This window comes from Tribolium madens, unplaced genomic scaffold (assembly GCF_015345945.1).
Source record: "Tribolium madens isolate multiple individuals breed KSU strain unplaced genomic scaffold, Tmad_KSU_1.1 Scaffold_3;HRSCAF=73;Tcas5.2_LG2, whole genome shotgun sequence".
Lineage (NCBI taxonomy): Eukaryota > Metazoa > Arthropoda > Insecta > Coleoptera > Tenebrionidae > Tribolium > Tribolium madens.
Genome location: NW_025401006.1, coordinates 1,159,297 through 1,182,527, shown reverse-complemented (window position 1 = coordinate 1,182,527; position 23,231 = coordinate 1,159,297). Strand labels below are relative to the sequence as shown.

The window sequence follows — 23,231 nt, the reverse complement described above, 5'->3', positions numbered from 1 at the left end:
TTGCTTATGCCAAGAATCTGGGACGAAGTATGTAATTTTTTGGATTTGGTTTTTTAGAGTTGTTGTTTTATTTAATTTAAGGAATCTGCAAATTGACTTAAAAATTTAGTGAGAATTTTTTGGCTAAATTTTAGTTGGAAATGTCGATTCGAAAATTACAATGAAAACACACCAGAATGCTGTCTTCTTGGGCCAATGCCTCTAGGGAGAAGTGAGAGTGGCCTTGCTCCTGCTGAAGTGGGTCAGCTGTTGCTTTCTTCAGCCGCTGACCGACGTGGAGAGCTCATCACGGATCATGCGGCTGCTGTGGTAGATCGCCAAACCTCATTATCGATGTCAAAATTTATATTAATCTCAAACGGTCAAGCAATATCAGGGAAAGTTAGTTACCTTGAGATGCTGCACGATTTCCATGTAGTAAAACTGTCTTTTCAACGCTTTCGTGTGATATGGTTCTGTTCTGATTGTTTAGACTCGGATTTTAATTAAAAAAAAATGAAGAGGCGATGAAATTTAGAATGCTTTCTTTCGCTGATATCTCTATTGTGAATAATAAATGAGTTTCGTTATAAGCAGAACGGAAGGAAGTTATGAGATTCTTTAGTCGATGGTCAATGTCGTGGGACTTCCTTTACTCCGTGATTCAACGACATTTTTTCCTCGAAATAATTAACAAAATATTGCGTGTTTTGAGCGATGGGTTTTAGAGAAAGTATAGGTGCGACCGACACCTGCTCAATCTGGACTCACACGTGGAAATAGTCACACTGTCTGACAAAATTTGCCAATAATTCTTGAATCATTGCCAGCTTAACCAATCAATACTTAACTACCAACTGTCTAATTTGCACGTTTCTTAGAAATACATTATTACTAAACAGTAAATTCATCAAGTTTCAGTACAATTAAATTAAAGACTTGACTTTCACTTTAATGGATATGTTCTTATTTAGTTTTTATCTCACGAATTGTAATTGTATTAAAGACCTTTGAAGGTTATTGATATTAAGTTATATAGATTCGTCAGAAATTGGTTATAACCTTTTTTAATTTTTTTTACTGAAAAGCACATGGAGAAAGCAACAAAATGTATTATAATAACTATAATGGGTGAGATTTTAACTTTAAATCTTTAATTCTATTTATTATTTTTTGAAAGCTACAAAAACAGAATTTCTAATTGTTTATATTGTAGTCCCTAATATATCTAAGAAATAGCTACATAAAAGCACTTTCTGATTAATTTTAGTGTTGTCGTTTTAATTTTTTTGGATAACTAACCGTGACATTTATTAATTCTTAAATTTTTAAAACAATTTGATTAATCGTGTTTTTTTTTAATATTCGGCTAGATCCATACTCTTAGCGATTTTGTATGCATGTAAACACTTTTTCCAACATAAATAAGTTCAAAATACAGGGTTCTTCATCTCAGCCTCCGTCTTCTGTAGCTCATTTATTATTTAAGTGGGAATTTTGATATTTTGTAGACTTTATTTATATTCTAGAGCGCATTTCAAGAAAATATTTTTGATTATACAGGCTGGACCAAAAATAAGTTACAATACAAACTTACGTTTTGTTCAACGAAACACCATATGTTTCTTGGCATTTTTGAATGTAGCTTTTAATGTCAATGTTTGTAAGCTAAACTTCTATTACTCGTAGTCGATTTTGCTTAGTTTTTGAATTAAGTTTGTTTTCTTGGCGAAAACATCTTGTTTTTTAATATATTACGCAGAAAGTTAAGACAGCTGGGAAAAAAATACCTACTTTTACGAGGAAAATACGAACTTTAAGACTATAACATTTTGCAGTCAAAAAGTTAAAAAAATGTCGAAGTTTGTTAAAAGTTAAGTAACTTAAAAAAATTAAAGGGAACCCCCTATTTTTTATTTTTGCATCTATGTAAGAGATTATTAAATGATCTTTCCAAAAACATTTACTTTTAAGTGTCTATAATTTATAACTATAAACTATAAACATTAAAAAAATCATTATTTCAATAGCCAAAAAGTACACATTTGCACTAGAGATGGAAGAAATATCCACTCAATAATCACTTTATGTTACATTGAATCCATTCTTCTTCTTTATTTTTACAATAAAACAATTCCAATTTCAATATTTATGTCGTCTTTTAGGTAAAATTTTTGGACGAATCCCAAATAAGTGATCTGTGGTAACAATGCTCATTTTAATGATAGGCATTGTTGCTACAATTAATATTTAAAATTAAATATCTTTTAACTTATCAATTCTAGACATCAAAAGTTGAGTTGAAAAAATAGTAGGATGTTCTATTTAAATTTTTTATATTTTTTAACTTTTAACGAACTTCTACATTTTTTTAACTTTTCGATTGCAATACATTAAAAAAATGTTATAGTCTTAAAGTTTGTACCTACTTTCCTCTTTACAGCGGTAATTTTTTTCCAGCTGTCTTAACTTTTTGTGTAATAGGTTTTTAAAAAGAGGATGTTTTCGCCAAGAAAAATCGACTAAAGTAGAAGTTTAGCTTACAAATATTAAAATTAAAAGCTACATTCAAAAATACCAAGAAACATATGGTGTTTCATGTAAAAAAAAACATAAGTTTGTATTGTAACTTATTTTTGGGACACCCCTGTATAATCAAAATTATTTTCCTGAAATCGTCTTAGAATATAAATAAAGTCTACAAAATATCAAAATTTCCACTTAAATAATAACTGAGCTACAGAAGACGGAGGCTGAGATGAAGAATCCTGTATAACAAAAAAAACTAGTTGAATCCGATTTTTAACAATAGTAGCGGAACTGAAAGCTGAAAATTTAGTTTTAGTTTTCGTTTCAATTAATATTAAGTCAATTTGCTTACATTACATTCAGTTAATTCAATCAAAAATGAGCATTGTTTATTTTCTACCTATAGAGTAATAAAAAATTGTGTTGTAGTAGGTAAATCAATTGCAGAGAGATAAAAAATGATTCATTGCCGTTTTAAAAAGTAAATTCAATTTTTTAAAAGATTTAAAAGAAGACATTGAAACATTTTTTAATTAAACATTGGCATAAGTTTTTTTTAACAAATCTTCTAGATATTCCGGTGCCTGTATAAGAATTTTTCTAAATAACAAAGCTTCTACTTTCTGCAGCTTGTCATGGACTTTACCTAAATATTTCTTTTTTAAAACTTGACAATCTGTCACAAACACGCTATCAAAAATTGCTGTTAGGGCTTTTTTTTAAATTTATTGACGTTTTTTTACATGATAAATCACTTCTCATTAACTCAAGAACAGTGTTTCGATTGACTTTAGAGAAAAAAAAAGATCTCATTTAAATCGCTGTATTTTTCACACTTATTACAGCCATCGTTGCACAACATTCTATACACATCAATTTTTTGTAAAAAAAATTACGAGCTTTAGTAAGAGTAAGTACTCTTAGTTCAATGTAAGGTTAGCAAAATATTTAAGTTTTTATTATTATCAGTCGAGGTTTTCCAAGAGCGAAAATAAAGTAAACAAAATATGAATAGACAACTTCTGAGTGATCAAAACTTCAATGCAAAATTGCGTCACCAAAACGTCTTAAGCAAAGGCAAAACAAATTCTAACAAAAAGTGCTCACCTAAAACAACGATTAAGGTCAACATTAAGGTTAAGCTAAGGTTGCAATTGCTACCACCCTTCTAGCTTCTGCCCTCTTATAAACCAATCTATGAAACACCTTCACTTTATATGAGGAAAATTATGCATACAAAAAAATGTCTTGCAAAACTTACTTTCTGTTCAGGTCATGTGTTTAACTCAAGATAAAGTCTAGACCTACTTCAGCAGATCGATACCCATATCTTAGATGTAATTTAATACGTTAACAAAGCAAATGAGTAAAGTAGGTGCTAATGCTAACCGTAGAGATAGGTGAGGCAACTCTTCCAATCAAATTATCACTTTTGGCATTGTGCGTTATGTAAGTCAACTTGACACAGAAATAACTTTACACAAGCCTGCGTGTTTAGATAGCAAAAGTCCGGCGTCGAAACGTGAAGACCTGTTTGAGCTTCCACGAAATCATGAAACTGAAATTCTTTTCGTTCAAAATTATTTTCAACATTCAAATTCATGGAAAGTGTAATAAAGCACCATTTAATAAAAGTCAATAAAATGCAATTACTATAAAACATGATTTTGTATCTGGCGAAATCGCCATATCTAACAAAGTAATTAGGCAACATAGTGCACATTGTTAGCTCTGTTGCAGCTCATTAAAAGCTTTAACAGCAGATTTCTGATCTTGACAGATGTGTAAACTAAAAACTTTTGTTTAGGTTGAAGATTATCCGACTAATTAACAACCGAAAGTTAAGAACAATACCTTTTTCCTAATTTGTTGAATTAACAATAATTGTGAAATAACTTGAGAGTAAATTGTATGTAAAGTAAAAATTTTTGATAACCTTGCTAAGTTTCGTATGTTGTTGCACCTTTATTATTATTACGTTTGAACTTGACTGCTATTTGAACCATCACCAAATAATACTCATGTTCGTGCACACTTTCACATAATAAGTAAAAATAACTACATGATTTTAAATAACAAAACAATATAAAATTGTTCATCACGATTTTGACATACCTATTTCTTTGGATACAATTTTGTAATATTACAATTAGAGAGCAAAGTTTGTACGACGCTGAACAAAGAATAGTTTTAGCTTTCGAGAAGTAAAGTGCACTGTGGTTATTATACATATAGCTGGGCTTTCACAATATTGCACTAATTATATTAATTCGAGAAATGACTCTTAAATATAAATATATCCAAGTTGTTAATGTTGATCGAATTCACTTAAAAGAACAAATAAAATATGTGTTCATAAGTCACCATTTCTCTCACATTTAAATATACATTAATATTTAGTAGCAACGAGTAAATAACTTGGAATTAATTAGAAGTATTATATATTTATATCTTTTAATTTCAAACAAAGGTGCGATTACAGACAAATTTACGTCTAGTTGGAATAACTTAACAGTAATGTTTCAAACCTCATTAGAGTAGATAACTTTAAATTAGTTAACATTGACATAACCATATTAACACGGTTATGGCTGGAGCATTTCGTGTTGTGTATATGTCGTATAGGCTAATTATAAATTTAGTCATAAAACGCCTAGTAATTTTATAGACGATTAGGCAAATTGCAAATTAATGAATAAATGTAATAAATGCAGAGTTTTCACCAAAATTTTCGATCTTATTGTAAAAACTCTGCATTTATTAATTAATTTACAATTTGTCTAGTCAGTTACCAAATCACTAGACGTTTCTTAAAACGACTGAATTTGTAATTATGTCTCATGCCACAGCTATCGCCAATTCTGTCACTTTTCACAATATTTTTTCTGTATGAAATAGTGGAACCTTGTGGCTTGAAATTGCTCAGTAGAATTTAGTTGTAACACAGATTCTTCTTCTACGTACCAATCAAATAAATGTTTTTGATCTATTTTATCCAAAAACATAATTGCGACGTTGTCAGTGAGGCGATAGTAGGTAGGTAGTGTCACAAGGTTTAGCCTACGACACATTTATACAATACTGCGCTAGGTCTTTGGAACAGTTTCTATTTTTTAAGAAATTATTATGTCACCATTCTTGAAGATATTCTGGAAATTTCTTTAAAAATTATTGGGTTGTTAAAGTTATGCTTCGAAAAAATGAATTCTATTGAAATCTACAATTCCATTAGGCATAATTCACCTGTTACAAGTGAACTTAATTAGATAACACATAATCATCATTAGTTGTGAAAAGACATGACTATTACAGTCCAATAATTTCACTGCAAATTATCTATATATAAATAATAGAAAATGTAGCAAATGCACTGCAAACATTTGTGTCTTAAAAAGTTTGTTGAAAAATGCAATACAAAAAACACTTTTGACATACTACCTACTACGTAGCTACATGGTGATTTTAAGATATGCTAATTGAGGACAAAAGATGCAAAAATAACTCAACTTGTCTTATCCGAATTTTTGTATTTGTAGTTTCTGCGATATAAAGGGTTTTAGCCGTCAAATAAATTTAAATATGACGCGCAGCCTTAAAATTCATCAACAAAAATTGTAAACAAATATGATTTCTTAGGCTTGATCTTTAATATCTTTTACACTGTCAAAAAAATGAGTTAATATCAGCAAAAACAGCTACAGAAAAAAGTGGCTTCAAAATAATGAGGAGGTAAAAAATTTTGCCTCAATTTTTTCGCCGAAGATATCACCGAATTTCATTACCTCAAATGTCACCGACTATAGTTAGTATACTATACTATACTTTTTTGATAATTTTCTGGCACTAAATTGAAGGTTACATCTTTATAGGTATCTAAGAAACTGAGAAGACAAGTTGAGTTATTTTGACTTCTTTAAACCTGTACTATCACTTCTTAAAATTTCTGCACAACTATTATTCGAAAGAGGTACAGTCTCGTGCAATATAGTTTGGTCGTCAATCTCATTTTTTGACAAACTTATTTTTGTATAATTTGAAATTTATAGCATACTGTCAGCAACAATAGAAAGCCAGTCGACGTTTAATTTAATTTTGACTTTTTGAGACAGAGAGCAATTACAAAAGGTAAATTATGAAATCCTGATATAGAAGAATAATTTTTTAGTGACATTGACGCCCAAAATATTTTGCACGCGATTGCATATGCGGTAAAAATCTTTTTTTGTATACGCTCCCGAAAACAGCTGTTTTAGTGACTCGTTTGAGTCTTTTCCGGACTCAATAAATTAGTACGCAAAACGATTATTTTAGGTACTCAGTCCCGAAAAACAGTTTTTGCGGACTAAACAATAAAATAAGTTACTATGGTAACGAAATTGTTTTAATTTGTAAAAGGTGTGAATTCGTGATTTGGTAGCTTTAACAAAAAAATCTTGTATGCACCACGTACTCAAAAGGTTTTAGGTGACCCCTCTCATTAAAGACTCGGCTCCTACGTCGCCGTCACCTCCGTTATTAATTACGATTCGTCTCGTAAAACCCTATTTTGCATACTTGGTACATAAATAGCTTTTTTTTTTAATTATATTAGATTTTTGGCATATAAAATTTAAAGTATTTTATAGATTTTTATTCTAGTATTATACTAATTTTATAATTTTGTTGTTAAAGTAATGGTTTATTAAGAAAATGTGAGCCATAAAATTATACACAAAAAGAAATGCTGATTTAAAACTGCACAGTGAAAAAAACGTTTTGTTCTGTTGCGATTTTTCTTAAACTTTTTAATAATTGAATTTTGGATTTTGAAAAACAAAGAAATGTTACTAACAAGCTATTGACAGACCGTTTACAGAGTAATTGTGTAATTAATTACATTTGTTGCATTTAATAAGGCAGTTACATAGCTCTCTACTACTATTTTCACATTAATGGAAAAGCTAGGTTTTTTGTTAATTTTACTCAAAAATTAATAAGTGTTTAATGAAATTGCTTTTAAAATAAAAGACAAATTAACATTGGAATCAAATAATTTTTATTGCATTACATTTAATATAAATTTTGTGCAAATTTGCAACATAATATACTTCTATTTGAACAAATTGGTGCTGAACTTGGATTTATATTGGACTTTAATGTATTTTTATTTTATGTCAGTGTTTATAATTTTAGAAGAATCTATCTTTAACTCCTATACGTTTTAACGAAATATTAAAAGGACTTTTGAAAAATTTGAAAGTATTGTTGGTTGTTGTAATAATATTTTTTGGTGACAAAAAAGTTCTTAATTTAATGGCTTTCTTAAAATTGATAACGAAGCTATCTCATTTGTAAATTTTCTTTGGTTCTAACGGTAATCTTTTGAAATAATTTGTTGTACATATTTACTTTCAATTTTTTTTATTACATTTTAACATAAATATTTATCACTTTTCAATACAAATAAAAACCAGTTGCATGTTATGTCTCATAACAATCTAATGATTTTTGTCGGATGTCTAAGATTGGGGTAGGTCAGGGTCGCACTTTGGCAACAGTTTTCGTGTGAGAAATTATAATTATTTGATATAAAGGATGTTCACTAACTAAACTGATTGTGTTATAATTGTGTGTTTTGTACATAATAACCCGTAAATTTTTTGTGTAATCTTCTAACCATGTCATTGTCAACACTGTCAACAGTGAAAAATTAATTAACAGGTAAACTGAAATAAGATGCTCCAACTTGCATAATCCAATTACGAAATGTCATTTTCTTCACAGATATAAGGAAGTGGAAAGGTCTTCCGTAATAACTATGTTCCGTCTTTTAATGAGTTAGTTGTGAGTTTTTTTTTTTACTTTTTTGTACTTTATTTTAACAAAACTTTGAGATATTTATATTTAATCCCTATGAAATAATAGAAGCTCTCGTGTCGTGTAAAAATACGATTAGAAATATGGATAATGTCAGATGGTTTGATTGAAACAGGATTTCTTAGCAGCTTCCATGTCCGCTTCTTATTTAATATTATTTGCAACTAATGAAATTATGCAAACAGATGATATTTGTCAAGTAGTCTTGTTAGTTGCACAAATCTTTGAAACATTAAACCATTCGTTATTAAATATTTAGTTGAGTATTTCTTTTAGTATTTTTTAGATTGGTTATTATGAATCACCAAATTTGTTTTCAATAATAAGTTTAATAATTCTATACGTTAATGGTTAAATTAGTTTTGCACTATTTAACGAAGAAAACTGTAGATTAACGACCAACTTGTATAGGTAAGTTCCATAGACAATGTAACCCACTTTTTCTTTGGGCGTTTTATCATTACCTTTCAAATGAAATATTTAATCAAATACTGAAATTTGTAAGTGAACGACCTTCATTATTGAGAAATTTTAATTATTCACGTTGTGTCATTTCAGGATATTTATACATACTCGTATGTTGACAAAGCAATGCATTTTGAGCTTATTAACATGTTGCATTTATTTATTATACAGAAATTTTAACCACAATAGTAAAAAATAAATACTAAGCTATTGCCCTATATTTCACTTTCTACTTTGTGGGTTTTTCTATAAAACTTGATTTCTCAAATAAAATGCTTTTATGAATTTATACTGTTGTTACCGTGTACTTTTTCTGCTTACTTCTTGTTAAAATTGAGCTTCAAAATCAAGGCAAAATTAAAAACATTATGTTTGCTAAAGTACTTGTTCTTCGTACGATTATGAAATACAGGGGTTAGAGTTTGTAAAATTTGATGATTTTGATTAAAGTGTGCTATCTAATCAGCAAAGTGATAAAGTAAGTGTTGGCTCACTAATCTTGAAAGTATTCATATTTCCCGTGAAACCGTAAGTCCAGTGTTCATTACATTTTTTTGACTAGCGGTAATAAATTTTAGTTTAACCTGAAATACACTAAGTAATTAATAAATTTCTAGATAAATTCTGTTATGAAGATATAAATTGTATCTACATGTACTTAAAAACAGTTAATTTTTTAAATAATTTATTAACTTCCAGTGAGTTTAATTACACGTTTATAAAAAAAATGTTACAAATGATATTGTCATGTGTGATGAAACGTGTATTGTATGCTAAATAAAATATGTAAAATATTTTCTATGCTAAATGTGATGCTATAGGAGTCTTTTTAAAAGAATTCTATATTTTAGAAGAATTCTATAAATGAGAAGGATTCACGCTGATTTTTATTTCGAAACAACTTCAATACTGAATTCTTTAACACTAAATTATATTTTTCTTCCATAGAGGAGTTAGTTTAATAAGCAGTAGAAAGCGGTATGTCTTGAATATATTTAATTTTCTTAAAAATTGTTTTAGCGACTGTCTGTTAGTTCAATTACATCATTTTATTCTTGCATTTAACCAGGTTATGCGAGTGGTAATTGTTTATCTAAATCGCCCGAAATAATTAATAAATTTAACACAATTACCTACAATTATTAATGAAAGGAATTATGCGATATTGTGATCTCAACTTTCCAGACGTATTCACAGTTTCTGAAATGACTGAATTTAATTGTTTTTTTTTTTTTTTTTTTTTTGAATAAAGCACATTAAAGCTCAAGTTTTGTTTAAGCTGTTGCTAAATGACTTCTCCGGATGTATGATCAGACGTGGAACCAATATTTGTCAGTCATTGTCGTTGTTACAAAAGAAGTTCAAATATGCATTAGCGCTTAAAATTTGATTATTTACCACATGTTGTTAAATCGGTGATCACAGCCGATCAGTTCTTGAGAGAGCTAGTTATACCCTGTTCACTTTCACATTCCACTGTAGCGACCAAATGTGGGTTAGAAGTCTTCAGCAGCAAGTGACAAGATATTTCCAAATGAAAATTTGCAATATCGGAAAATGAGATAACCAAAAAATCGTTCGGATTTAGTAAGAGCTAAAAGATGAAGAAATCTTAAATGGAATTTTGCAATTTGCAATGAAATATTTTTGCATAGGGAATGATCCCATGCTGAAGAGCTGTTTTTTAATCCGGCAATTTGGTAATAATGATTGTGTTGGGTGATTAATGGAATAGTTGTGGTGTTTAACAAGACCGAGGTCGGGTGGCGAGAACTCGTTCGTTGCAAAATCTTTAATTTTAGTTGATACGTGAAATATTGCAATATTTTCGTGTTGTGAAACCGCACCGGCGAGGCTGAAATGTCTTTATCGTCATTTGAGCTTCTGGACAAGAAAGTGATGAATAATGGAAGAGACAAAGGAACAATTATATTTACATAACAAACGGTGACAAGTGGATAAATTTTGGTCTGGGAATTTATGATTGAGTTCGCTTAGTTCAAGCAAATTCTTTTGATAATGTTTATTGCAAAACTGTAGGACCGTTTTCTGTGATTCCTACTTGTTATTGTTTTGTCATCTTTTGGTAAAATTTGGTAATTTTTAGACACATCCTCTCACGACTCCTATCATTAAATTATTATCACAGTCGGCTATCATGAATATTTAAAATACAGTTTTCTCGGGCATGAAAGGATGGTGAGCATGTAACAATTTCGTAACACTCACAAAAGGTTAAAGTTTCGTTGCAGCAGACATTGACTCGCATCCAAAGTTCATTAATCATTTTTCTCAGCAGATAGTATATATTGCTGTGAACTTTCAGCAAATTCGCTTGCAGTCGCAGGAAAATGAATTTTTTCGGGTGAATAAACTTCTAATTGCCGGTTACGCTTTCGTATTTCGCTGAGTATCTGGGGCGTTTTTTCTTCGCATCTTCAATTAGATGTTGTTAAATAGATTTTGACGGTTGGTTTCAGAATCAAAAACAATCACAGACTTTGGCGGCGACTGCGGCACAAAGTGTCGCTTCAGGATGTTGGCATCCTTGCAGCAGGCCGGAAGTTGCAGCCACAGCTCGCAGTTTCAGTACAATGAGAACGCAGCAACCTGGTTCCCTCCCTGAGTACCAAGTGGATCCCTATCACCTTTTAGAAGACGACCTCAAGGACGTTTACGTTTATATTCGAGACGTAAGTTTCTGTGTCATTGTTTATGGAATTGCATTAATTTTTCTCGCGATGATCAAGGATATTGCTTAATAGTGTTGAAACGTGCAAAAGGTGTGCTTCAAAGGTGCATATTAAACCATTCAAGGTGGATGATTATGAAGACTAATTGCTCGCGAGTACAAAGAATAGAAACTTGTCAAATGCATTTAATCAGATGAGTTCGTTTCGTTACGCACTGTTGAAGTCTCTGTTAATTCCAGGCTTTGCGAAGAAGCACTTACCAAGATGACCTCTACGAGATAGCTACATATTATTTCGATGGACATGGGAAAGCAATTAGACCAATGGTGGCTATCCTCATGGCTAGGGCGATAAATTATCACATATATAAAGAAAAAAGGTGAGTGCATTCTTGGGTCTTGATGACGCAATATTCTGGTTAAAATGCATCTTATGTGGCCCACATTTTTGTGTTTCTTTTTTTGCTTAGGCAATACGAAAGTATGCCGTTATTTATTTCTAAATGTTTCGGCATTGAGAATTGGTAGGACTGACTGATTAGTGGCAGTTGGGCAATATGTTGATGACTGTAAGGAGATATTTTGTAGACGAGTCGGCATTACTTTGTTGGGTCAAGCGGGTACAACGTACTCCAGAACCTCCTGCTTGGTACTACGTGACCTTGCTGCATCCTTCCTCGTAACTTGTTCAAGGTTGTTCGTTCATTCATCATTGATGCACGCGCTTTTACACCTACATTCACAGTGTAACGAGAATGATAATAACGTGGATCCTTTTAAATGAAACTACATATTTAAATCGGATATGCATACCACTGAATTTTTCGAAATAGATTAAATTAAACACCTATTAATTGTAGCTTCAAGGAGGGCACGTTTATTAATTAAATTCCTAACTGTTTACAACTACATATTTTTATGTCTACATTCTTTTGCTACATAAAAGTCTTTTAATGCATTTTACAACAAACACAAGCGAGGAGGGATATATTATTTAGGAGTAGATATTAATTGAAAAGCAACAGAAATGTGTTTCAAAATTTGATTTGTTTTCCAGAGTTTTTGATTAACATTAAAAGGAGATACACAGTTTTTTTGGATTTTTTGCTCTCCTTTGTACTTAATTGAACAAAGTGTGTTACTCAAAACAACAACAAGTCTATTTGTATGTTCATACGTTTCATACGTGCACTACAAAATAAAATTATTGTAATTAACTAATCGTTTTCTTTAATCATAATTTAATTACTGATGCGAGCATGCCCGAAGTATATCCTTGATTACTAATTATTATTCTTTAAAATATTATATGCAATTAGGTGCAATTGCGTAGGTACAAAAGACAAATTCAGATAATTACGTAAAATTGTTTAAGTCACTGTTTTTTTTGCTACTTTTCTGTATTTTTCCTAATAAGGAGTGACATATGTACGAAATTTACAGTTTTTATTTTTATAAATGTGGACATGGAATATAGTTGAACCTAGAGAACTATTCAGTAATTTTGATTTATGAATAATACTGAATATAATACTTACATTTTCCTGAAGTGTATTTTTTTTAATTTTTCTTAATCTTTTTTGTATCGTGGTCTATTTAAGAAGAAAATATTGTTATATACAGTGTGTTCCCGGATAAGTGAAACGACTCTTGTAAAAATAAAAAAAAATCATTAAAATATATTTTATATCTTGATTTAAATGTTCATTTTTTTGGGTTTCAGTTTTGCTTAGGTAAAGACTAATTTATAACATAATTTTAGTTTTGAAAAAGCAAGTATATCTTGGAAATTAAAAAAAAACACTTTTTTTCTATAGAGTAAAGTGCATTTTATGTGACAAATACGACAAAAAAATATTAAGAAAAGTTGTTTAGAATCAACATCTAGACCCGTTTACCAAATTTCAAAATTATCTGCTAATTTTTTATCTTTATTTCACAAATCAAAGAGTTTTATTTTTAACAGTTTTTTTATTATGAATTAAAAAAATTCACAAAATTTACAAAAAACGTAAATTATTGTAAAAATGAAATGTAAAAAATGAAAAAGAGGCGTTTCACCTATTTGGGGACACACTGCATATACTTTGGTTTTAATTAATTCTTAATTTTTTAGAGTTTGTAATTTGTTATAATATAATATTTGAAGAAGCTTAAAAATGAATTTTTGTGTAGAAATCGTGATATAGCGAGGATAAATCTATCATTGTTACTTTTCTTTTACGATATTGTTAATCGGTATAACATTGAACTTTTATAATTGTTTTTCTCAAACTTTTCAAACCTAAATTATTTTGCTAAATATTTATTTACAAACAATTGTTTTTCTTTTATGAAAATTATTAAATTTTATATTAAGTATTTGAGTTATATGACCACAAATCCCAGGTTTTTCCTCGAAAAACTACTTTTTGAAAACTGTTTTAAGTTTGTTAAGTATTCTTTAACAGAAATATAAGACATTTTTCTTAATGTTGTTTTAGTCATAAATGTTTACTTTACAATAGAATAAGTAGAACAAAGAAATACAAAAAAATATGCTACTTTCGATTTGACTACAGTTTGAAGGATTTTGATTCTGGTTTCTATAAAACCAGTACTCTGTACTCTTCATTCTACTAAATTTCAAAATTAGAATTAAGCATGATTTGCCAAAAATAAATTAAAAGTGAAAAAGCTCAGAAATATAGTTATTAAGATAACTGAGTTTTATAGAAATTTAAAAATCGAGGTCGTAGTTTAAATTGGAGCGACCGGAGGAAGCGAGAATTTAATAGGCTGAGATTTTTAAACTATAAAACTCGTGTTATCTTGTGTATTTTAACGGCATTAGTGTTTCAAAAATTATATTTTATCATATACTTACTCCTAGTTTTTAAGGTACGAGTATGTTATTTTCAAAAATAATGAAAAATATGTATAATGACACTAATAAACAACTCTTTTATTACGTATCTCACTTTCAGTTATTGTCGCATTTTTAACGATTTTCTTATCATTCTCCGTCTTTTAGATTTTTTCTTGTACTATAAATTGGAGCTTTAAGCTCCGAGCTTACAAGCTTTATAGTAATAAAGCTAAATTTATGCAACATGAAAATCTTGTTAAATACGTTTTTAGAAACTGGGTATTATTTACGTTTAGGAAGGTAAAAATGAAATTATTTGAAATGGTACATTTTTTAAATTTTCAGTGGTCTTTTGACGTCGCAAAGGGAAGTAGCGATGATTTCGGAAATGATCCACACAGCCTCTCTCGTCCACGACGACGTCATTGATCAGTCAGATTTCCGTCGTGGTAAACCCAGCGTCAACGTGATGTGGAATCATAAAAAGGTAAAATTGTCTGGGCTCAATGCCAAGGTAGCGTTGTTCGTTATGCAAGACACACATTTGCGGTTCAATTAGTAGTCGCAACGTAACGGATCTATTTGACGCAAATCCCTTGTTTTTGCAAGATGGTATCGTGCCACTGTGACAACATTCAAACAATACAAAAATTACAATTACAAAATTTATTCGAAATCTATCTAAAGCCTTATTAAATTGCACACGATGCATCTCGTTGATTTCGTTGTCGGCAAGAGCAGTCACACGTCGAATACGATTTAATTAAATTTAAACGTTCTTTGTTGGGAAATAGTGTCGTTAGTGGGTCAAATGTAATTCTAAAAAAACATGCAATTGAGTTCTCTAATTGAAATTGATAATTTACGACTGCTAATTGACATTGTTATGTTACGGAAGGTGCCAACAACGGAACGGTACAAATTATTGTTGTAATATGGCAACGACATAAATAATAATTATTAACTGAATAATAATAGACATAAAAGGCGACTTAAATTCGTGGAAATTTTTTATTGCGTGATGAAAATGAAAAATAATTGATACTTAATCGAATTAATTAAAGTTCTTTATAAAAATTACCAATTTTTTAAAATAAAGTAGACTGAAATATATATTTATAATATTTACAAATTCATAATTTGTAGGTACCTAAAAAATTAATAACGACTCATATTTTAAATTGTTATTGAATTTATCGATAGAGAGTGTTATGCAATAATAATTGTTATTATTGTTTTTTCTTTTTTATTTTTATGAATGGTTGTCTTACTGGGTGAACGTACTGTGTAGGAAAAATTATTAACTTGGTTTTAATATTTAATTATCTTGCATAATAGTAATTTATTTTCGGCTACAGATCCGGAACTAGGATTTTATTGCATAAGCGAGACATATTTGTGGTGAAAAAATATTTGGAGACTTTAAAAATTATGCACATTTGATTAAAAAACTGGCTAGTATCGACTGGTGTATATTCAATTATTCATTCTTTCGCTTTCTACGGCCAGCACAGTTTCCCAACGAACTTGAATGCCGACACGTTTTTGCTTTTACTCACTTGCATTTGTGGATGAACACTTCAATTAGTTATGTGTGTTAAACTAAATACGTCCACCTACTTTTAATAGCTAATTTAAACTGATTTGGGCACATGTTGCATGTGTATATTTTTTATTTTCGCTAGTTTCCTTATTGATCTTTATGTGTAATTGTAATGTTGTGAAAAACAAAAAGACAACCTCGTCCTTGTGTTAGCACTAACTCGAGCTTAATTACCAAAGGTGCAAGCTTTGCTTTTGTGCAATTTAGCCTTTATTTTTTTTTAATTCATAATTTATGGCAGTGTTTATTCGAATTTTTAAAATTACTAAGTTTATTCTGTAAATTATATTATTGTTAGACTTTGACGCTAATGAGTGTCATATTTAAGACGTAAATTGTAAATTTATTAGCTTTCCCCAACACTTTGGATTGATGCCACATAAGTCTTGGGTCCTTTTCTATTATAATTGCAAGTTTTCTCCTGGGAAGTCTCACTTGTTTTATGGCTTTCAGTAAAGCTTATTTGTTACGTAAATCGCACGTAATTGATCTGTTCAAAACAATAAGCAATAACGTCTGGATGGAGTAATTGTAACTTCCTGAAATTGTGTGAATACATCCGAAGTTTGTATTGTGTGTTTTTAATTTCTTCCGTTTTATTAAAATTGGTGATGATGACATTATTGAATAAAACATACTTTCACTGTTTATTCGTTATTTTACGAGTATTACAACCCTGAAATATTTTACGGTATGGTAATCGTAATGCACTTGCTCAATAGTCGACTTCTATTAATTTATGAATTTTTCTTTAGCAAATATTCATAACCTTAGAAATCACTGTCTTTTGTTTATGAATAAATATTGATTTTTCATTTCTAAAAAGTGAACAACTTAAATAAATCCTGTACACGAAACACTTAAAAATAATACTAAAATCAGAGAAGTTAGAGTCAAATTCAAAAATGAATCACAGTATTGTACTTACAAGTGCTATTTCTTCTAAAGCTGCTTTATTTTCAAGCAGTTGACTAGTACCAATTAATTATGGAACAATTTATACATTTGTAGACATGTGTATTCATTATGTAATACAATTCCTAGTTTTTACTTAGTCATTTTCTTTTTTTTCTCTTTGGTTATTTAGGAAAGTTACGTACAAACTGAGTTTCTTAGCATCATCGGTACCTCAGCTTAATGTTAAATTTTCAGATTATTTATTATTATTTATCGTCAAAATGAAAAAAAAAATGTTGTTTATGTAGCAAGGGAGTAAACAACTATTTCAATCTCGAGAGTGTAAATATTCATTCGAGGGATTAATAACGATGTTTATTCTAGAGATGCATCTTTATTTATTTTATTTCGGAGGGAATAAAGTACCAAATTATTAGTCAAAAACGAGGGAATAAAGCGTCACTTTATTTGTGGTGAGAGGAAATAATTATTAGGTATTGATCCATGTAAGCTTTACGGTGGATATTTTTTTAGTTACTATACTTATTCACACTCTTTGTTCAGTTAATTTTCTATTTTTATACTTACTTTATAGGATAGAATCTTGACATTTGGACTTTAATAATCTTCATAGCCTTGGTAATTATCTCCAATCCAAGGATTTCTAAGCTTGATCCTTGTCTTTAATAGTTTTAATTGGAAAGGGATACAGATTTTTTCCAGGTATAGGGAATACTAGAGAAATTTAAAAACAAATAATTTTGGTGGAAACAATCTGTATGCATATTGTGTGTTTATAAATGTGTTCTTTTTTTTTAATTTTAAAATCTCTAAAAAATTTTGAAAAATACTGAAAATTATGAGCAACTTATAAAAGGTACATTGAAAGTCTCGATTAGTTTTAATTAAAAGTAATATAAAAGATTTAAATCCAAAAGTAAAACTGAAACAAAATATCTATTATCCTGAAAGTAGTTTTCGCAAATATTTTAACAGAGTAATTAAGATTGAAATGATTAAAAATATTTTTGTTTTTTTGAGTTTGTTGGTCGTTACCTTGTGCAAAAGCTTATTTGAACATTTTCTAGGGTATTGACATCAACAAGTATGTAAGTACACTACTTGTGCGTAAGGTGTTTTATTTATAGCGTTCAGTTTTATTAAAGCACTCAGCTTTACTTCGTGCTTCAATATTAAAACTTTACCCAGTAAAATTGTACCTACCGCACTTATAATATAAATAACTATTATATGCGTATAAATAAATGCATTAAATGAATTCAAGAGTTTAAGTAAGAATTATGGTTATTACTTCTTTGTAATTATTGTTAAACTTGTAGTTTAACTATTGTGGTTAGATTTTTGAAGCCAGTTTGCTATGGTGGCACACTTACTTTGACATTGTCGACAGTGACAGTGACATCAAGAATTACACCAACATAATTTGAAAAACACCACGTAACAAGTTATGAAACTAATGTTAGGTGTATATTAGCGCTGCTTGTTAACAATTAATTTTTCAGATTTCATATTTTTTTGTAAAAAAAATTAAGTACTTACTGAAATTATACATAATAATTAAAATGAAAGTTAGAATGTTTAAAAAATCATTGTCTATTATGCTAGAAGCAATAAAAATTGAAAGTATTCTCGACATTTAATTTGACTATTTAATCTTTCGTCATAAAAAAATTGATATTTACGAAGTTATTTCTGAACTAGTTTGTTGAAATGAAAAAGTAATTCGTGTTGCACAATTTTTAACGTTAGTTTGCTGTGAAAGACCTTGATTTAGTGTGATCTTGACTGACACTTTTTCATTGTTTTCAACCCTGACTTCAGCATAGTGAGTTTTCTCACGGGATAATATGACATCATCTAAACTGCTCTTTTGCATGCACAACCTAGACTAGTGTTTGATGAACATATTAGATACGTTTTGATTTAATAATCGGTTGTTATATAACAGTTAGTTAAAGAAATTTAGTTGTTACCATTAGCAGGCAAGGGCAAGGTGTTCCGGCAGGAAAGTTCCGAACCAGGATATGATCCGATCATACTGACCGTTGTAATTAATCTGTGGTGATGTGATTACGTATCACCGCATATCTCTTGCGTAATAAAAGAGTTTATTTCCAGTGAAAGCGGTGTTAAGCTCGGAAGTTGCAGATTTTCCTAAAGAGATGAATTTTTCAGCATTTAGTGATAAAATGTGGGAATTTGGCAACGCAGTCTGTTTCGAAAGATAAACACCAACTTTTTCTTATTAACATCATATGACCTTTACGTCTTATTTAGCACGTGTTTCAGAAACAAAATACATTTTGAAGCTATTGACACCATTTTGATATGTAATTATTGGACGCTCTTTTCAGTATTAGTTGGCTAATTGTTGTCTAGTTTGCATATGAATTTTGTATGGTCAAGAAGAGATGCAACGGCGATTACATCAACGCAATTCGAAAGTGATCTCTTGATAGATCCGGTTTTTGAGTTCCGATATTTTCAGACACGAAATATGGAAACATATTTTTCAACTTTCACAGTGTTAGATAATGTTCTTGGCATTGATTGGTATGTGCAAAATTTCAAGTTTTTTTATGTGAACATTTAGTATAAATTGGCGATTTAATGAATGAAAATTTTTGGGAAAATCATCGTAATGATTTTGATTGGTCCAGACACTGACCTCTGTGGAATGCCGCCCAATTGGGAAGTATCACGATCGGAGAAAGTAAAGAACAAATCGCTGAAAATTACTATTCCTGTATTTATCAACAAGAATTTTAAATGCCACACAATCGTGCTGCGAATGCATGCTTATCACAATAAACTGTTTATTTATTTTTATTAAGAGTCCATGTAGACCATAGGCCCTAAATATGTTACTAATGTTTATTTATAACACAGATTATTCTTTTATACACAGGACCACGAAAATTCAGTTTAATATACTGAAACGATCATAAAAAGTGACAAATTTTTTATAGAAAAATTCCGCATATAACTACTGGATCCAATTATAATTTTCCGCTTTGTTCTTTGTTTTTTAAATAAAATATTATAATTTATAAATTTTTTAAATATTTTTGATGACAATTTTCTTAGCAAAACGCGTATGGTTTTTTTTAAAGAGTCGTAATTTCTAGATTATACCTAGTTTTTGACCAAAAAAATGTCATACCTAGTAGGTTACCATTAAAAAAATAAAAAAATAAAAACGTGTTTTTAAAGTTTGTACAAATATTTTAAAAAGTGATAGTAGAGGTTAAAAGAAGGCAAAATAACTCAACTTGGCTTATCCGAATGTTTATAGTTTTTGTTTTAGAGGGTTTTGTTCGTCGAATAAATTTAAATTTGGAGCGCAGCTTTAAACTTCACCAACTCAAATTGTAAACAAACATTATTTCGGAGGTTAGCCCTTCAAAATCTATTACATGGTTTTAAAAAAAGTTGAGTTAAAATTAGCAAAACCAGTCAGGAAAAAGTGTTAAAAAAAATCATAAAATCATTTTCTTGTAAGGTACTACCGAATTTTATTACCTCAAATGTTACCGACTACTAACAATGTAAACTTTGCTATAAATTACTAAAACGTTCAAACTTTGTTTATATTGTATTGTTTTGACGCCAAAGTGCAAGTTTGCAACCTGTCCCCGGATTGCGTTTACAAGAGAATTTTTTTTATCTTTGATTTTACTCCAAAACTGCAAAGGAAAAACATTTTTTGCTTCCCTGAAACGAGCAAATCTGTAATTAAAACTTCATTATTCTAATTCAGTGAAAAGAAATGTAAGTTTTCTCTTGATTTTGGACTTTTTCACATTGGTGGTTTTATTAGTTTGACAACTATATGTCACTTTGACAATTAATTCATCAATTGAATAATGATAGTTCTTGTTAAAAATGACTTTGTTTCTTGACTTAAAGTTGTTTCTTTGAGTTGCCATTTATTAAAATTATGTTTTTCACGAAGATTTTTGTTATTTAACTTGCGTAAACTCATTTGTCAAAGTGACATCATTATCAAAAAAATAAAACCGCCAATGTGATGGGATTTAAAAAGCAGAGAAAAATTATACATAGATATAATCTCCTTTGCAGTTTTGGTGTAAAATCAAAGATAAAAAAAAATTTCCTCTTGTAAACCTAATCCGGGGATATACTGTATATCACAAACAATAAATATTCGGATAAGACAAGTTTAAGTACTATTTTGATTTCTTTTGAGCTCTACTATCACCTGTTAAAATATTTGCACAAACTTTGAAATGTTTTTGGGAAAAAAGTCACAAAAAGTCCAAAAAAGGTTCATTTTAGGGATTATTTTTAAAAAAATCCGAAAAAACAATAATTTTGTAATGCGCATTTGTATTAGTTGCCTACGCATATTTTTGCGAAGTATTATTTTAATACTTTCTTTTCTTTCATAACATTTTATTAGTCTGATGCAAAATTCAAGGTTATCATTAACATTTTTTTTTGAGACTGCCGACCTTTTTCGTCGCTAAACTTTCTTTTGTGTAACAAATTACACACCCATCAATTTTTTTTTTTAAATGGTGGTTTCAGAAGAGCACATTTCCTTGCGTATTGCGAATGGAAAACGCAAAAATGAAATAAACGCGTCTTGCACAAGAGAAAGTAATGCAATTGTGAAAAGTGGAATTTTGCCTTAAATCACAATAAGCCGAAGCTTGTTTAAATGTCAAAATACAATGTTTGTGCTATTCAAATGAATATTTTCTTTCAGGTAACCATGGCTGGAGATTTCATCTTAGCGGTTGCTTCAATCATGATAGCTAGGTTAAAAAATAATGACGTCACTCTAGTTCTTAGTCAAGTAAGTAGAAATTAGTTAATTTCACTATCAAGAAAACACATTTAAACGCCTCAGGTTGTCTCCGACTTAGTTCAGGGAGAGTTCATGCAACTCGGATCTAAGGAAACGGAAAACGAACGATTTGCTCATTATCTAACCAAAACATACAGAAAAACCGCTTCTCTTATAGCCAACTCTGTAAAATCGGTAAGTGGTATTTGAGTCAATAATTCTTGAAATGCTAAGATGTTTTTCAAGGTGACAATGTTAGCCGGTGCTGATGAACAACTCTCTGATATTTCATATCAATATGGACGGAATTTAGGTTTAGCGTTTCAGTTAGTTGACGATCTTCTCGATTTTGTCTCAAGTTCAGCAGCTATGGGAAAACCTACAGCAGCCGATCTGAAACTCGGCCTGGCTACAGCTCCTGTGCTTTTTGCTTGCGAAAAAGTAGTAACTAAAATTGTGAAATTCCGATTCAATTATGTTATTTTTAGTTCCCTGAACTGAATCCGATGATTATGAGGCGATTCCAAGAGCCTGGGGATGTCGAAAGGGCTTTTGACCTCGTCCATAAATCTCGAGGCCTTGAACAGACACAATATTTGGCCAAACAACACTGTCAGGAGGCCGTGAGGCTTGCTAACCTTCTGGAGGAAAGTCCATATCAAAAAGGACTGATAGTTGCGGCTGATTATGTACTAAATCGTATGAAATAGTACACGAGGGTAGTACTTGTGTTGAGTAGGTGTTCTAGTTATGAAATTTATATTTATAGGTGACGTTAGCTGTATGATATTAATTGTATATTTTTGTATTTCCAGCTCGATATTTATAAACATCGGCATTTCAAGACCAGTGTCTTCTATGTTAGAAACTTTGTTATTATATAAATTAGAGTTTTTTGAATTAACTAGTTGTTAACTGTTGAGTGTTGAGTGCAGTGCTGTAAATGTATGAACCAAATATTGCATGAAAGTCACTAATGTTGTTATAACTATCCAGTCATGCTTAGGATAAGATTTTGATGATGGTATAACGCTTACATTTACTACCAGGATTTATTTTTATTTATTCAGCATACCTACACAGGGGTTATTTATTCTGTTTCATTAATAAAATGTTAAATAAAATAATTTGGTGTCTGTTTTAAACCGATAGTTGCTAGCTAAAAGTAGGTGCGCTCAATAGATTTGAATATGTTTCATGTATATAATTTTAAAAAGTATTAAAGATATTTATATTAAAAATGAAATATTCATTAAAAATATTATTACTTGTAATTTTGTTGATGAATCTGATGTATATAAGTTTTTTACAAATGTTATTATTCCATCGATTAATTGCAAGCAGTGTTTACACAAATGATGTATATAAGTAATCTTGTTACAATTATTATGTAAAATATGATATCTAATATGTATATTTTGATTTATTTACATGTAAAATTTATTAATAAAGTGAACAACTGGTGGGTTTGACATGATTTTTGTTGAGATTGCTATGCTAATAACTAAAATAAAATTAAAAATTATAA

General features: G+C 29.8%; 1 protein-coding gene across 2 annotated transcripts in view; it reads left to right on the top strand.

Moving 5' to 3' along the window:
* Nucleotides 1-23,231, top strand: part of LOC123007338 (all trans-polyprenyl-diphosphate synthase PDSS1) — a 26,482-nt gene extending 3,251 nt beyond the window's left edge. The window contains exons 2-9 of one of the 2 annotated variants that reach the window (XM_044402578.1): nucleotides 11,310-11,522; nucleotides 11,762-11,901; nucleotides 14,715-14,856; nucleotides 21,623-21,712; nucleotides 21,767-21,898; nucleotides 21,950-22,144; nucleotides 22,192-22,438; nucleotides 22,519-23,231. In XM_044402578.1, coding sequence (XP_044258513.1) covers nucleotides 11,310-11,522; nucleotides 11,762-11,901; nucleotides 14,715-14,856; nucleotides 21,623-21,712; nucleotides 21,767-21,898; nucleotides 21,950-22,144; nucleotides 22,192-22,413 — 1,134 coding nt within the window. In that variant the 3' untranslated portion in view covers nucleotides 22,414-22,438; nucleotides 22,519-23,231. Of the gene's footprint in view, nucleotides 1-11,309; nucleotides 11,523-11,761; nucleotides 11,902-14,714; nucleotides 14,857-21,622; nucleotides 21,713-21,766; nucleotides 21,899-21,949; nucleotides 22,145-22,191 lie in introns of both variants that reach the window. The other variant, XM_044402577.1, reaches the window with a different exon arrangement.